Source organism: Spea bombifrons, chromosome 9, assembly GCF_027358695.1.
Source record: "Spea bombifrons isolate aSpeBom1 chromosome 9, aSpeBom1.2.pri, whole genome shotgun sequence".
NCBI classification, from domain to species: domain Eukaryota; kingdom Metazoa; phylum Chordata; class Amphibia; order Anura; family Pelobatidae; genus Spea; species Spea bombifrons.
In genome coordinates this window covers 17903000-17919176 of record NC_071095.1, presented here as the reverse complement: position 1 = coordinate 17919176, position 16177 = coordinate 17903000, and the positions used below count along the sequence as shown (strand labels likewise).

General features: G+C 42.0%; 1 protein-coding gene across 1 annotated transcript in view; it reads right to left on the bottom strand.

Moving 5' to 3' along the window:
• Positions 1-5782: 5782 nt before the first annotated feature.
• ADAMTSL4 (ADAMTS like 4) overlaps positions 5783-16177 on the bottom strand; it is a 32389-nt gene continuing 21994 nt past the window's right edge. The window contains exons 4-14 of the mRNA XM_053475300.1: positions 12395-12599; positions 12023-12195; positions 10832-10940; positions 10443-10694; positions 10003-10132; positions 9304-9508; positions 9000-9173; positions 8560-8733; positions 8110-8289; positions 7128-7272; positions 5783-6319 (exon numbers count right to left, since the gene is read on the bottom strand). Of these exons, the coding sequence (XP_053331275.1) occupies positions 6186-6319; positions 7128-7272; positions 8110-8289; positions 8560-8733; positions 9000-9173; positions 9304-9508; positions 10003-10132; positions 10443-10694; positions 10832-10940; positions 12023-12195; positions 12395-12599 (1881 nt within the window). The 3' untranslated portion in view covers positions 5783-6185. The remainder of the gene's footprint in view (positions 6320-7127; positions 7273-8109; positions 8290-8559; positions 8734-8999; positions 9174-9303; positions 9509-10002; positions 10133-10442; positions 10695-10831; positions 10941-12022; positions 12196-12394; positions 12600-16177) is intronic.

Here is a 16177-nt window from a genome sequence, read left to right as displayed (position 1 = left end):
TATGACATCATATCCTGGTGTCCGGCATCAAATGCTGGCATTCAGTTATAAGGAGTACAGAAGTTGAGGTCTAAAAAACCTTGTGCTCCCTAACCGGTCCTGCAGGCTACATCTGCTTGTGGGGCGCATAAAATACTGACATTGTGGGTACTTCACCTATGCTGACACCAGCTTTGAAGAGCTGACTACCGGCTGTGCCTAGTGGCAACCTATTCACAAAGACCCTAGAACCTCATTGAGGAAGTTCCAAAGGAACCTAGAACGTCATTCAGGAATCTGTGGACCTCTCTCATATCATCTAAAGTCATTGTTGCTTAAGAAGATCAGAACAGCTCATCAGTGCTATGGAATATGAAGGAGCTATAAAAATCAACAAATAACAATAAAGTTCTAAGCAAAGTACCATTTGAATACCACAGCAGAACAATTGTTTCCCCCGACAGAAGCCATTTTTTAAACAACCGACTGCGTATGGTCTGAAATCACCATAACCCTTGTAGGCATGGTGGCCCCCACAATTTCAAATAAATTCAATAAAGATAAATATAAAATAAAACACAAAATCACTTCCAGTCTTGATTGTCAAAGAAGAGAATACAGTATGATAAATATCAAACAAAAATTAGTCAAAATAAAAAAAAATTTAACATTTTGGTTAAACATTGAAAGTACATTTTTCATTAGGAGAAATCCCCTGTTGGTGGTCATGATTAAGATGTTTAAATCTGCTTTAATTCTGGTTTCGAACATGTTCCAGATTAAGTCTATATCTTGTAATTCAAGGGACTTTCATGACAAATGTCAGAGAATGTTGGGGGACTTTCTGAAACAACCAGAATTGATGTTTTACCATCAGCAAAAAAATAGCTTCTGTGTCTTATTTGACATCTTCTCATATATGTTTGTAGGTATCTCAGCAACATTTAGTGGTTTCTATTGTGATTTAATAATCTCTAGGGTAACTATTGACCTTGCGTTCTAGTTGACCGTATCTGTTCTTTGAGTATGTCTATAAGGACAATGCAAACATCTTTGAGGCATTTGATGGCAGGGGGATTGCTTACATACTTTAAATATTAAAATAGAAATACTTACCTATTGAACTTTAAACAAGTCTACAATTAAACAGTGAAGAGTCTTGGGTGAATTCCAAGAGGAACCTGGAATGAAGGTTTTAGTAAGACATACCAAGGGCAGATCAGGTAACCATTCTACAACGAGAGATGATTTTTAAAATCATCTTTGCGAGCCATACGATATGTTAGAAACGTGCACAGATTGGTACATGCTGCTTGGATATGCTGAGATAAGGCACTTGGACCGCTAGTGGACCCATCACATAAAAGAAACCACCACTTATTCAATCAACAAGGCATATAAATGTGCTGTATTTTAAGAATCATCTCATTAGCCCATAAGCCAACCAACTTTCTATCGGAGTTCTCATTTGTTGCATGTCTACATTTCTTCAATGAACTGGAAACTGCATAATGAACATTGTAGATCACAATCTTCTGCCACTACGAAGGTCATTGCGCGCCAGCGGGACCTGTCACTGAACACCCACAGGAGCTGCCATTAAACACCCAAACACATTTACTACTACAAGGTATTGAAGGCACCATCTAAGACAACTGACACGCCAAGCTTGGCAGATCCAGAGCCTGACCTGGAGAGGGGCACTCACACCCACCCATACACACTAACATACCCAAACACACACAGAAACATACCCTGACAAACAGACACAGTCACATATCCAGACAAACACACACACTAACATACCCAAACACCCACCAATACACACAATCATACCTACACACTCACATCCTTGCAAAAACATACCCAAACATACACACTGACATACCCAGACAAACACACACGCGCATACCCAAATACACACCCATACACACTAACATACCTTTTACATTCAAACACTTGTAATAACATACCCAAACACACAGTAACATACACAGACAAATACTCACACTAACTTTCCCAAACACACATCCATACACACCAATATACCTACACACACACCAACATACCCAAACACACCGATACACACTAACACACTTTCAATGACATGCCCAAACACACACGCACTAACATAAACAAACACGCAGATTAAAACATACACACTCAAACACGTGCAATAACATACCCAAACATACACACTATCATACTCAAATTCTCACACTAACATATCCAAACACACACCCATACACAATAACATACTTACACACTCAAATACTTCTCATAACAAACCCAAAATACACACACTAACACACCCAAACATACACCTACACAAACTAACATATCTACACATTCAAACACTTGCAATAACGTACCAAAACACACACAGTAACATACCCAGAGTAAAAAAAAACATTTAAAAAAATAAATATATATCTAGTCACCTGTAATATATTAACCCTTTACGTTGGACGTCTGGGCGAAGGCACGTTGTGATAAGTCTGCTCTTTCTTGTTTCGTAAAGCAGATGTTACTCGAGTCATTTGCAGGAATTGATTGGATTTTGTTTTTATAAAATTCATAACCTTGTTTTGTTCTTTGTTATAAATATTGTCGTTTACTGTAGTAAAACCGCTGGTGCTTTCACATTGTAAATGTTTTGATTCGGTGTGTCCCCTAGTGGTCATATTACAGTACTACAACTTTGTGAAAGAGCCATCAATTTCAGATTTACAGTCCCTGCATTCAAATGGTCTGGCAAGACTGGAACTGATGGATTAAGACAAATGATGCATTAGGTAAAGTGGGTAAGTCACTGTGTCGCGGGACATACTCCCCAAGTGAGTGGGGAGTGGGGCATGCCCAACGCAACAGGCGAAAACCCAAATAGCTCCCAGGTATGTTCATCATCTCCAGCTCGGCCCTGAACACCAGCACAGTCGATTATGTGCAGCCATATTTGTACCCATCTCCCTGCGACATAAAGAAACTCAAACCGGGAATATTCCAAAAAAGAAGTTTAATAATATATATATATTTTTTTTAACAATCTCTTTACGAAAAAAAAGAAAACATGATAAAATCTTCATTCTTAAAAAATAAATTAAGATTTACAATTAAACCAACAAGATATAGAACAGTTGAAATATATCCTTTTTTAGGTCTCTGGACAAAGCTTACAAATACATTTTTATTTCCTTTTTGTTAAACGTAATGATTTTGTGAGACTGAAATAAAACTGCAGCGCAACATGATTTCCTATGTTACCAAATATTGTTTGGGGCTCAAAAGCATTCTTTAAAACAACTGGGCCATTAGCCCCCCCATCCCATCCCATGCATATGAGCTAACAGAGAAAGTGAAATAAGTTGTTAGGTTTGTTAATTCATGGCAAGCTCTAATATCTTGCAACTGTAAATGAAGCAATGTGCTCCAGAAAGCATCTGCCACCGCCAGGGTGTCAGATAGAAAGCAAAAAAAAGATCGAACGACGTGCAAAGCTGTAGAAAGTGGTGTCGTTGGTTTCCATAGGGACTGCACCAATTCCGGCTGTTTAGACTAAATCACAATGCAAGATTCTTTGCTCCTAAGCTTAAGGGTCATATCCTAAACTCACAAAATCCCATCTTACCATAGAAAGCACCATCTTGATACAATAACCCTACATGGGAACTCTCCGCAGAAGTAAAGGAATTCCTTAATGAAGCTTACGCTTCCTCCATACTGCAGAGACGCTACCAATAGGCAATGACCAGCACCATGTAAAAAAAATTAAAAACCAGGTGTTTTCTGGATAAAAATGTTTGTAAGTCAATTATTTGTATTAAAAGATGGGTGGCCCGAGTTACGGTCAGTTTTCCAGTGCACCATGTACTAGCCGAGCCGGGCTTGAGGTATTGGTCAAAGCAGAGAAAACACTGACAGCATATGGTGAATATCTGAGAATCGGGGGCCGGCTCGTGTTCCATCTAGGCAGTTTATTTAGAGCAAGGCGTCTTAGCCACACTATAAGGGAACGATACACATATAAATGAGATAGAGTTACGTGAAAAAGTACTCGCCCCATCTGATGTTCTGCTTTGTTGGGTATTTCTCTCCTTGATTTTGGTCTGATAATCTTGTGGGTTGTAGTAATATAACGATGAAGTCAGAAGAAAGTTTGGTGTATATTTGATGTGCTGGGTAAATACATTTGTGAATTAAAGCTATTGTTTTCCCAATGAAAGGGATTATTAAAGGCGTTTCAAGACCTTCCTAAACATTACAAACAATATAAACCTAGCTTTAGCCCTTGCCATCCCATAGAAGCTATCCACACACAACGTTTCAAAGATATTACTGAAGACTTGAGGCCACTTCTAGAGCTCGGTGTCCACATAGACCTAATGAATAAGGTTGGGGACAGGAGTGACCATCCTACCTAAGCCAGAAAGCATCACCTAAGATCATCTGGGAAGTCACAAAGACCCTAGAACCACTTCAAAGGATCTTTGGGCCTTTCTTGCCTGAGCGAAAGTCAGTGTTCATGACCCCACCATCATAAGGACACTGGGCAAACATGGTAGCAGAAAGCCACTACTGTCTAAGAAGAACATGAGTTATTTGGGGCCCAATTATGTCTGGGAAAAAGGATAAATGGAATTCCACATTAAATCACCTGCTGCTGGCAGCGTCTTGGTTTGGTAGGTTGTAGGATCTGGACAACCTTCCATCATTTAAAGAATTCTACAGTAGAACGCCAGGCAATCCATCCATCACCTGAAGCACAACCGGGTCATACAGGGAAACAATAATAGGAAACACCCAAGCAAGTCTACACCATAACGGCTAAAGAACAATTAACTTAAAGTTTTGGAATGTCTCGATCAAAGTCTAGACCTAAAGCGCATTGAGATGTTGCTGCACGACGTGAAATAAAAAAGCAACTGATGCTCGAAAACCCATATCCGCGGTTCTTTTATGGAGGGGATGTCCAAAATTCTTTAATGTAGTTTTAAGTTCAATCAATAACCACCGGAAGTGTTTGATCGCAGTTATTGCTACGAAAGGTGGCATGAGCAGGCTTTGAGTCAAGGGACATTTACTTTTTGACCCCGGGGCATGGGGTGTTCCATAGGTTTCTTCAATAAATAATTTACATTATGTCTTTGAAGAACCGTGAATATATCTTGTTTCTTAGCCCAAAAATAACCTTAAGTACCAAAAATATGCAACAGGGTAGAAAACCAGACAGGGTAAATACCTTTACACACAATGGTGTATAGGTTCTTATAAGAGCCTGAGGTTACGTACGAACACGACAAACGCAGAAAGTGGAAAGTTTAGGCCATCATAGGTTTCAAAGTTTTGTTGACCTGCAGTGGAGTTAAAGTAACTTTGCGGGCTGCGAGTTTCTGATAAAATTCAAGAGCGCACAGAATACTTTGCCAGAAACATATTGCTACGAATCTGAATTATCCAACATCCATATCAAGAACAAAAAATGGCCCCGTGGGCCAAGACTTTGGTCGTTGGACACTGCAGATAATGCCAGCTGGAGTGCCGGAGGTTACCATTCCTGGCCTAAAGGAATTTTTCCGGTAGAAGGGAAGCCCTGGTCCAGATAGTTGCTGTAGACCCGATGTGCTTGGGGCGAGGTAGATGTTTCTTAATTGCCCTTAACTTGTATTCACAGGTACTTTGATTCTGTGATGCATTATAGGGACTATATACCCCAGTAGCCGAAGTGCCATTCCAGCCCAAGGGTGCCCCACGGCTCAAAAGCCAGTCCTGGTTGAAACAAGGTTTGGCTGGAATCCGACATCTTTTCACCCCTAGCAGAATATTTCTGGCAATGTATTTAATATGCGTTTCCTATAACATAATACCTTATTTCACGCAAGGCTTACTTGACTATATATGTCACGATCTGTTGCGTACATCACAGTGAAACATGAAGGGTTAAATATGTTCTGTTATTTAGCACCGTAGAAGATTCGGGGCAACATTCACCTGTTTTTACCCCGAGCTGTGACCTGCCAGGCCCACTTTAAAAGCAAATATACATTTGAGTCTTTCTAACGCCTCTCCGCGACTGGCAGGGCTCACGAGGATATTGTGTTTGCAAATAAAAGAGACCGCGTGCCGCGATGGCACCAGAGAGGTGAAATAAATACTGTATCATCTGAGTATATAAAATATACACATCTGGTGAGGGGGCTGTAGGATTCCTATCGGCTGTCTGCCGTCCGCTGCAGGGAGTGGGAGCACGAGGAGCAGCAGGCCTGCTTGTAATAGGCGTAGACGCAGAGCCGAGCCTGTACCACCACCGCGCAGTTGTGATACCGATCCCGGCAGTTCTCATCTGGTAAAGAAAGATACAAATAATAAACAATATTCTTGAGTGACCAAAATGTTATGACGACGTCTTAAACACACACAGGCAGACTTAAAAACACATCAGGAGTTTTAACAAAGTTCATGAAGATGGCAAGGAGAAACTGTGCCACTAAAGCTTTGTTTTGGTGCAGTTCCAGATAAGGCCACCGGGGGCTTTAGGTGGTAATGCACTAAATCCGTATCCTTTCCATGCTCGCTCCTTTCTATAAAGTCCCTTTACGTTTGTTGGATAGGACTTTATAAAGCGAACGGCCTTGTGGTTTTTCAGATGTGCTTGGCTCGGCCCAGGGCTGAAACTTGACACTGATTTATAGGAGGAGGGTATAATAGTAACATTATACTATTTAATAAGTTAGTTTGGGAGGCTCAGGATGGTCTTTGAGCACAACTGGTAGTTATAATCGGGTGGTAGGGAATGTCTAAGTAAAAGGCTTTTGTTAAAGGACCATTAAGTGTCTGAGATGGGCACCATGGGCATCTGGCTAGGGGTTATTATTAAAGGACCAATATGTGACAGACAAGCCCTAGCCAGATACCCAGAGTGTCCATCTCCGGCTATCATTAAAAGGGGCTTTACTTTTCAGCCACCCAGCTTCCAAAGGATAATACAAAAACCGTTAGTACTTTTGTTTATTAGTAGTTAATATTTGGCCATAAACGGCTTATTTTTCACTGCACACAATATTTGTCTATGGTTATTAACCTCGTTGTTGCTGGAGAGGACTGCACTACAATAGAGGTTGAGTCCCGGCTGGTATCGGCGCTCTCCTCACCTAGTTCGGCGGAGCAGGGATGCGTGTTACACACTCTCTTATCGTCTGGCTTGGTATCCAGGTCACAGAGGTGACTGTAGCTGTTGTCGGCTGCCAGACACCGAACCTCTCTTGTCTGAAAGCCTCCGAGACATGACTGGGAACACTGAAGGTGAGACAAGCAGAGAAAGAGTTAATGTCAGCGTTATAGAGTAACAGGGCATCGATCATCCCTCTAACCTATCACTGGTATAGATGGAGGAAGGTGATAGGCGTCACCGCAAAAAAACAAGTGAAAAATATATTTTTTTGCAGATAATTCTTTGCGTGTCATCTTGTCTCAGTAGCACGCGTTGGCAAAATGTGTGAAAAAAGCAGAACAGTGGCAGCACAGACGCAAAAATTCCCACAGAACAAAAAACAGAGTTTCTGCCCCTTCCTCGCGAGCAGTCTGATTCTTGGTGAACGTCGTGATGGAATTCTCATGATCCTCTAAGGATTTACAGTTCGGGAACAGCTGTAAAACCTCAGGCTGCTGAATGTTAATGGGAGTTGCAGTTCATGAAAGGCTGAAGGCTCTCGGCTTGTCTAATGCGTTGGAGCATTAAGGCGATGGGAACTGCTACATCAGAGTTCAAACCACCACGCGTTTCACCACTTAAAGCCACCTGTCATTTCTCTTATTATTTTTAATAAATGTCCCACGTTTGAATTATTCAGATTAATATTTCCCAGCTCTTCTTAAGGAGTAGCCATTTCCCCTGATCTGCCAGTGAAGACACATAGGTGTCCTGCCCCAGGCTGAGGGTAAGTTGGGGCGGTAAGATGGCAACCGCCACATAAACACAACAGGAAATAACAGAGGGGATTTAAATAGTAATAATCCAAAATAAACGTGATTAGGGATCCCTTTATGATCCAATTCCTTATTGTCCCCCGGTGATAGTAAAGGTTAAGAGATCCCGATCAAGCTGTTTATCTTGTCCACGTGGGGGACACTCACCGTGCTCCAAGGCGTGGTGAACCATCGGGAGCCGCATGGTCCGCCGTTGCAGGACTGGAGGGAGGGTGGCTTTTCCAGGTGGGAACACTCGGACGGGTCTGTGATGTTGAATTCTGCTCCCTGCTTACTCACACAAATCACATCACGTCTCTGGGACCCCTCGTCGCAATCCGCAGAACACTACGGGAAAACAGCCCCCTGAAACATTAGGGAACATTCTGCCCCTTTATGTATATTACATTCTATATAAATTGCATTCTATACTGCTGCGTTAGTCGGATGGACCCTACCAATTTATATAAAGTGTCCTTATGGAATCCCATATTGGTTTTCAATATATATATATACTTTACAGCATTAGGGGGCTGAGCATAAATTATGTTGGAGATCATTTTACCCGTAAATACACTTCATCTTAAAAGTTCTAAAGAAATACTACTTGGTACCTACCTGTGACCAGGGTCCGGTATACCAATGCACGATTCGCTTGCAGGGTCCGCTGTTACATACGCGCATGTCGGAAGGTTTGGTTCCCGTACAGACCTCTCGCGACTCATCGGTGGCGGAACTGGAGAGGCAGAGGACACTGCGGCGCTGGATTCCCGGCCCGCACTCCGCAGAACACTGTAACAATCGCAGCATGTGTCAAGGGTACACAAAAAGGACAAATAACAACAACCTACACTCCATCGGTTGTGTACATTTTTCTATCTCTACTCGAAAGGTGTCGACTGACAGGCCAATGGGTAAGGTCAAAGTGGGAGAGGAGAGTCCCCTGAAAGAACTTCCAAGACAATGTGTAAAAACAACCAATTCACCGTTTTATTAGAATTTAAAGCAAGCGTGAAAATCAAGGGACAGGAAGGGCCCTTAATGTTTTGGGTACGTACCGAGGAGCTCCAGTCATTGTGGAACCAGCTGCGGACACATGGACCCATGTCACAGACCTCGTTGGTCCTAGGACGCAAGCGGTTACTGCATTCTCCCTCGCTCACGATATCTCCTTGGTTACTGATGCATCTCACGTGCCGGGTTTTCTGACCGATGCCGCACATGACCGAACACTGTATCCAAAAGTACAAACAAAGCACTGGTCACGGGAAAGGAAACCCAAAGTATGTTAAGCAAGGGCACGCTGGCCGATCTGCTTCATCTGAAGGTTTAATCCCATGAAAACATTTGCTCATTGCTTACCGCAGTCCAGTTGCTCTGAACCTCCCAGTGGCTGCAGATGCGTAGCTGGCAAGTCTGGGTGACGTTGGGTTTCGCCAGATGGCTGCATCTCTGGGGGTGAACCATGGTGGTTCTGTTGGCGTACATCTGCCGGCAAAGGACCTGTCGATGCTGTATACCGCTGCCGCACGTCCGGCTGCAGACTGACCAGTTACCCACATCCCAGCTGGGGGTAGGAAGAGGAAACATTAAAACTGTTCTTCTTACCAAAGGTGCCCAGTCTGAGCTTTCATACGCAAGCAGGCGATGAGAAATCCCATACGATACTTACTGGACCATCATGAACTTCCCTAACTAGCATCATAATTAATACCAGCAGTGTTTGGGTATCTTGTGTATAGTAACCAAGTATTAAATAGAACACTAGAGGGAGTTGTTGAAACACGGTTCCTGCTCTAGAATGCGCAAACACCTAATGTTCCTAAGAAGGCCAACATAACGGTCTGGGTGCCATAAGAATTCATCACAATTAGAGGCCAGACTGAGTACCAAACGTTTAGATTCTTTAGAAAGATTAGATCACTTCTCCTTTAGAAAATAGCTAATTGGTTTTACTGTCCCGACAACCGTTTCTGTGCTAAGCAAGTAACTACATAGGGTACATATTACTACAACACATTGGGATGGATTTGTCCAATATGACAAAATGTCTGTGCTTACAAGGCAGGGCACGGCTGGGTATTGCAAGCCTCCTCTTGGGGGAACGGCTTGCTGGAAGTATCACACTCTTCCTCCCCGACCTCTTCTAGGGTGCTCCTGGAGACGCACTGGAAGATGGGGTACCAAGAGCCTGGAGTACGGAACAGACAAAGTACAGACAATATGTAAGGGTGTTATGCAAAAGGACACAAAATCTGTTTGTAGGACATACATTAGATTATCAGACATATGTTTCCTTGGATCGAAGACTATAACAACTCTTAGTATAGGTTAGGAAAAAACAAGAGGACCCTCTTGTAATCATCCGGATAACGTTTGGACTCAACTCATGCCAACCCTTGTAGGTAGACAGTTGTTCTATGTTTGATGGAGCAACATACCACCTAAGGCTTTATTCTAGTTGTTCATTGATAATTGTTCCATGTAGAGGACCCTCTCACCTTTCCCACAGGTAACAGAGCATGGTGTGTTCCCCACTCTTTTCCAGAAGAACTGTGGCTGTTCTGGCCAGTAATGAACTGGGGGTGGAGGTAACGGGGGGATCCGAATGTTACGTTGTAGGGTACCGGCCGGTCTTGGCGGCGGTGGTGGCCTTGCTTGAGGTGGAGATACTGGAAGTCTGTCTTCTACCGGATGAATTCTGGAGCTTGGGACCGGAAGAGCATCGCTGGCAGGGACTGACCTTAAAGACCCTGAGAAAATATTTTGTTACAAAACATTAGTGTTGCGTTTGAAAGTAAGCAATAACCCAAATGCAACACAGTAATAATCAGAATATTCGGAGAACACATTTTGGTTTCTCCAACATTCGTCTTGGGTAGGTTCTCACCATATTCCTGCTTTGGTGGGTTGGGGGCAGCGGCAGCATTATCCAGGCTGGGTGGGTTGGAAATGAAAAATTGAAAGGAGACTCCAGGGTTGTCCTGTTGAAATATCATCTATGGAGGATACAAAATCCATTAAAAACAATGCCACCATTGGCATGTAATTTAGCTGCGGGTCTCCATCACGCTAACAGAATTCATATTATTACGGTCTAATAATTGGACACGTGTAATATACAACCCAGTGTTATTACAGGGGCTTTACATAATAGACAACATAATGGAAGACAAAAAAGGAAAGTACACAATATTATTGGAATGAATGATCGTTACAATAGCCAAGACCATAATCAGATTCCTTTCTACAATTGTATTTCTCCTTCTATCATGGATGATGGTAAAGATGGAATGGTGATAGACTTTAGAGATCTGTGTACACACCTGGTGTCAGGGCTTGCGTGCACACACTGTTTTTTTTCCAACAGGGAACAAAGGGCTTTATAGGGAGAGGTTATTTGTAGGACAAGTCACACTTTCCGTAAGCTCGGTTAGTTCATGAGTCAGAGGATATGAATCAATGAGGTCATGAATGCGACGCTGAATTCGTACCAACTAGAACACAGGTCAAAAACTCATGAGTAAGCGCGGCCTCCATATAAAGACTAAGACTACTGTCTCTAAAACCCCACTTTCAAACTGTGGCTTTCCCAAGTGGCCTTCTTTTCCCAGAGCTCATAATACTTGGTAAATCTAAATGTATACAATGTATGAAATATTGCTAGTTAGGTTTATTAGATGCTCGTGCGCTTCACAAAACGTGACAAATCTCTAGCAAAATTACAGACGTTAAAGTGAATTGACATCATTAGCCAGAGGGACAGAAATTGAATTCACGTGTTCTTGTCTGATGGAACACCGTATGACACAAGTAGAGTATCCATTAAGGGGTCAGACCTGACTTGTAGCCAACCCATAACTATTTCATTCCGACGTTTAAATGGAAAGCCATAGTTGCCCATTCATTAACCACAAGGCGGGCGACAAACAGGGACAAATTTTTACCTGTAATAGTGAAAAATGCCTTCTATGTTCGCAAACATGGTAATTTGTTGGATAAAATGTTTATCTGGGATTAGGTTTTTGTCCTTTTGGATTACTGACTATAAGGTGCGTGTGTTTATGGGAGCTGTACTTACATATACATCCAATGCTTCTGTGGTAGGTCCTGCAGCGAGGAAGCTTTCCCCTTCCTGTTCTTCCCGTCCAGGCTGGGTGTAGGTGAAAGCCGTACCCCCAGCCTCGTATCTTCCTGGTGGATCTATGGCCCAGTTACCGTTGATGATAGATTTCCCTGTTCTGCTCCTCAAAGCTTAAAACAAAATGTAGAGATCACACTCATGCTTTTGTTCTTTCTGTACAAATTAAGAACGTTTTAAAAGTTTTGTGTAGGAATGTTTTTTTAATATATATATATATATAATAGAATTAAACTTGGTCATAATTGTCTGAAGCAGATGGCTACAGTCGGTTCTTACAAAGCCTGCTGAGATAATTAAAGGTCCACTCACCCAGGTAATTGGGGCTCCACGTTAGCTCCCGGATACTGATCTGTGTCGCTCCTTTGGGAATCTCTAGGATTTTATGGTAGCCAATAGGGACGTTGGTCTCTTTGAAGGTCCCTGTGATGAACTTGCAGGTTGAGCTATCACCACCACAAACCCCGCAAGTGTCCAGGGTGCTGTTAGACCCCAGGATCCCATCGCAACCCGGGCTCTGCAGAGGGAACGAGAGCAGAGGAAAGCTTAAAACAGAGCTGATATTTCTACATGGTTGATTTTTTTAGATGTGAAGCCCAAGACTTCTCACCGACAGACGTTTATGTGAATTTAGCTACGTGTGGAAGCCAGGCCTGGATATATACATAATACGAAATCTAAAAGACTTCAATGGCAGACAGAATCATTGGAATTGAAATGCCATCAGTACGAACGAAGCAGACTTGCTGTCTCCTGGCACGGATTAGACAATTCAGCACAGGGGTATAAGCCAAGGGGTCTGGGTACCAGGATTAGGCCCTTATTACACCCCTAGCTCTGTCCAACTCAATAGTAAAGACTGGTGGTCATAAGAAACACTTCAATAAAAAAAAACAAAAAACAATTACTATACAAGGTGCAGTAAAAAATAGTAGACTCGTGGAAACATCTAAACGCCTCCAAGTAGAGAAAATTATTATTACAATTGGTTTCCAAACATCTGTATTCAACAATATCGGTCCTACTGCCATCATATTTCCCTGTGTAAAAGAGCCACAAATCTGTGGTATGGAGGTTCTTTCCTACTTTTATCATGAATAGATGTATGCGATGGATCAGTCGCTTTCTAAACATGTCGTTGAAAGCCATCATGGCCAAATGATTCTCCAACCCTTGTGGAATTATTCTGCCCCTGTTGTAGAATTTGTCCTGGCAGAAGGGGTGTATGGGTGATTGGCGTGGGGTATATTTGGGGCAATTGTACAAAAATGTAGAACAATTCATGTTGTACACTGTATAAGTATTCTCGGAACTCTTAACTTATTCCATATAGTATAACAGGTTAATGAGCCAAACGTACCCATTTTGGATACTATCTTGGATAGTCTTTTGGCTGCTGCGAAGTATCCCATTGTCTTTCAGTACAGTAAAGTTTTTGCTGGAAGGTTACCAGTCCCCTGGCTGCAGATCATAAGACCAGAGGTCTAGTTTGAGAAATAAAAACCAGGAGAAAACGCATGTGGTCTCGATAGTTGCCGCAGACAATTTGTACCGTCTTGCTTTGCACGTCTGAATATGATTTTGTTGTCTCGTACATCGGGCTGGCACCGTGTCACCGACAGGTTTCCTTCCAGCCTCCAGACTTAATTGCCCAATTCTCTCTCACAAGTTTCCAGAGGCCTCCGTATTTTATTACCAAATTCTTTGAAAAGCTACTGTTTTAAGGTTAATAAATAATTTAGTTTAAAGCCAATAAGCTTTAATAAATCTTCATTTGTAATACATTTTTTATATATATTTTGTGGGATTTGCGCAAAGGGTTTATCGAGAGTTCACATCTAGCTCCGGGGCCCAACCAGACGACTCCTGAAGGATTTTAGTTGTTATCAGTATCGGAGAAGAAACAATGATTCAACGGGCCAACTTATCAATTTCTACTGCTTTTGTTTGCAAATTCATATATATACAGACGAGAAGGGGCCCCCCCGCAAGATACTGGGATGTATTCACTAAACTGGGTGTTGAGCATTTCAACTCTCTGATTACACCTCAGAAGGCTTTGTAGAAACTAAAAGTGAAATTGGCAAGGATAGTAGGAATTATCTCCCATTATCTATGCATTATACAGGGCCGGCTTGGCTCTTCCTGTAGGAGATATTCACCAGGGTTCACACTTTATAATGTATAGTGATATTAGGGAGTTGCCAAGCAGTCTTATGGTCATTAATATTATTTACTCCACAATCCCTTCGGTGTTATTCCATGGACCATATTATATGACCAAACTAGATATTTTACCAATCCTATGTGACCCCTTATGGGCAAATTTCCGAAATGGTCTTAATGAGGTTCTCCTCAGAGGCTACGGAATGATCGGTCTAATCAACGAGAGGTTTTTACTAAGAAAGAATCTTCTACACAACTGGTGTATAAAACATTAGCAGAAAGGTAACAGTATGAGAGAAATATCTAAGCCAGGACTAGAAAGCCCACCACAGAGATTTAGATGTTACTATTACTCTAGGACCATCGCTGTGTGGACAGTCTGTAGCTGGAGATGATGTGACCAGATGTGGCTCTTAGTGGCCATCTAGAATAACACGCTTTCTTTAATGTTCCGTAGTCTGTTACAAGGTATCACTGTTTTAGCACAACTTACAAAGACCTGCAGCCTCCTCAGAGTTTGGATAGTCCTTCAGATGATTGAACATTGCGGTTCTTTTACTATAATATAATCAAGACATGTGCAAGGCCTGAGACACGGTGCTGGGAGAGTTAAGTGTGATTTATTCAAGCAGTTTTTGTTTTGACAGACGCTGACAGTTACATGCGGAGTCTCGGTAACACCTCCCTGCCTTCTGGCTATGAGTCGAGCGAGATTGTTGAGGTGGTTGGAAGTCAGGACTTGCAGCCCTGAGGGACGTCTTTTATAAGCTTCTTTAAAATGTAAGCAAGGAACATGGAGAACAAGGCTCCAAACCCTACATCTCCGGAGGCTGCTAAGTTCGTGTTGTGGTCCAAGTCCGGCGATTAAGAGGCTGGGGCCCTTTGAATGTAACAAATACAGAATTCTTTTGTAGGAACTTTGAGTGTTTCCCTTACTTTACTCCCGTAGAATGCTTCAAAGTTCCTACTGTGGCTTTGGAAAAATCAAAACATACAACTCTGTACAACTCTTATCAGATTTGTTAAGAAGTCAAAAACAGAAGAGACTAGCGTTTCTCTGAAAGATACCGCATAGAATAAAGTGGGTCTTATACATGTAGGGAAGAGCTTTCCAGCAAATTGACGGTGCCTAATATTTTAAAAGACGACGCTGGTTAATTATTCTAACCAATTACTTTACCTTTTAAACATACTCATTTTTAATTAATTTAAATTTAATAAATGAATTTATCGTCTGTGGTTTCAGACATGGACTGGGAAAACCAGTTGGGTTGATCAAATGTATTTTTATAAAAAAAAAAAACATAACACATTTTATAAGGCTCTCAAATTGGTAGTCCTCTATTTTAGATTGCAGGCTCTTATGAGTAATACATTCCTGTTATATTTATTCCACATCATCTTTATTTACTATGGGGCAGAATACGGAACATGTGCCGCTCTGTGCATTTCTTCACAACTAATGCACAGTCGGGGTCTTCCAACTAATTGATTCCGGAAAAAAACAGTGGTTCATAAAGGGTTATTCTTTGGGGTATAATAAGGACAAGGATAGGTAGAAATCAGTCCCTAGTGTGCTTTGCCTTGTAATTTTATAGTTAAAGAAAGAGCTCCCTGCCAATAAAACCCAGGCAGAAGCTGTACGCGGCATGTCAAGGTGTAATTGACTACAGATGTATCACATATGGTTTAAGGATGCAGAAGGGTCACAGCTGATTTCACAAGCCAATCGCAGAGCTGGATTTAAAAACATATGATCTGGCCTGAAAACACCCATATGGAAAAAAGAAGAAATCAGAAATTATAGAGCGCATCAACCCTGGAAACTATGGTTTCATATTCATTAAAGCTCAGGCTTACCGTTCCTTTAAATATCTGGCAGGGTTCCTGAGAGTGGAAGGGTTAAGACTATTTTCCTACTGCATGCTC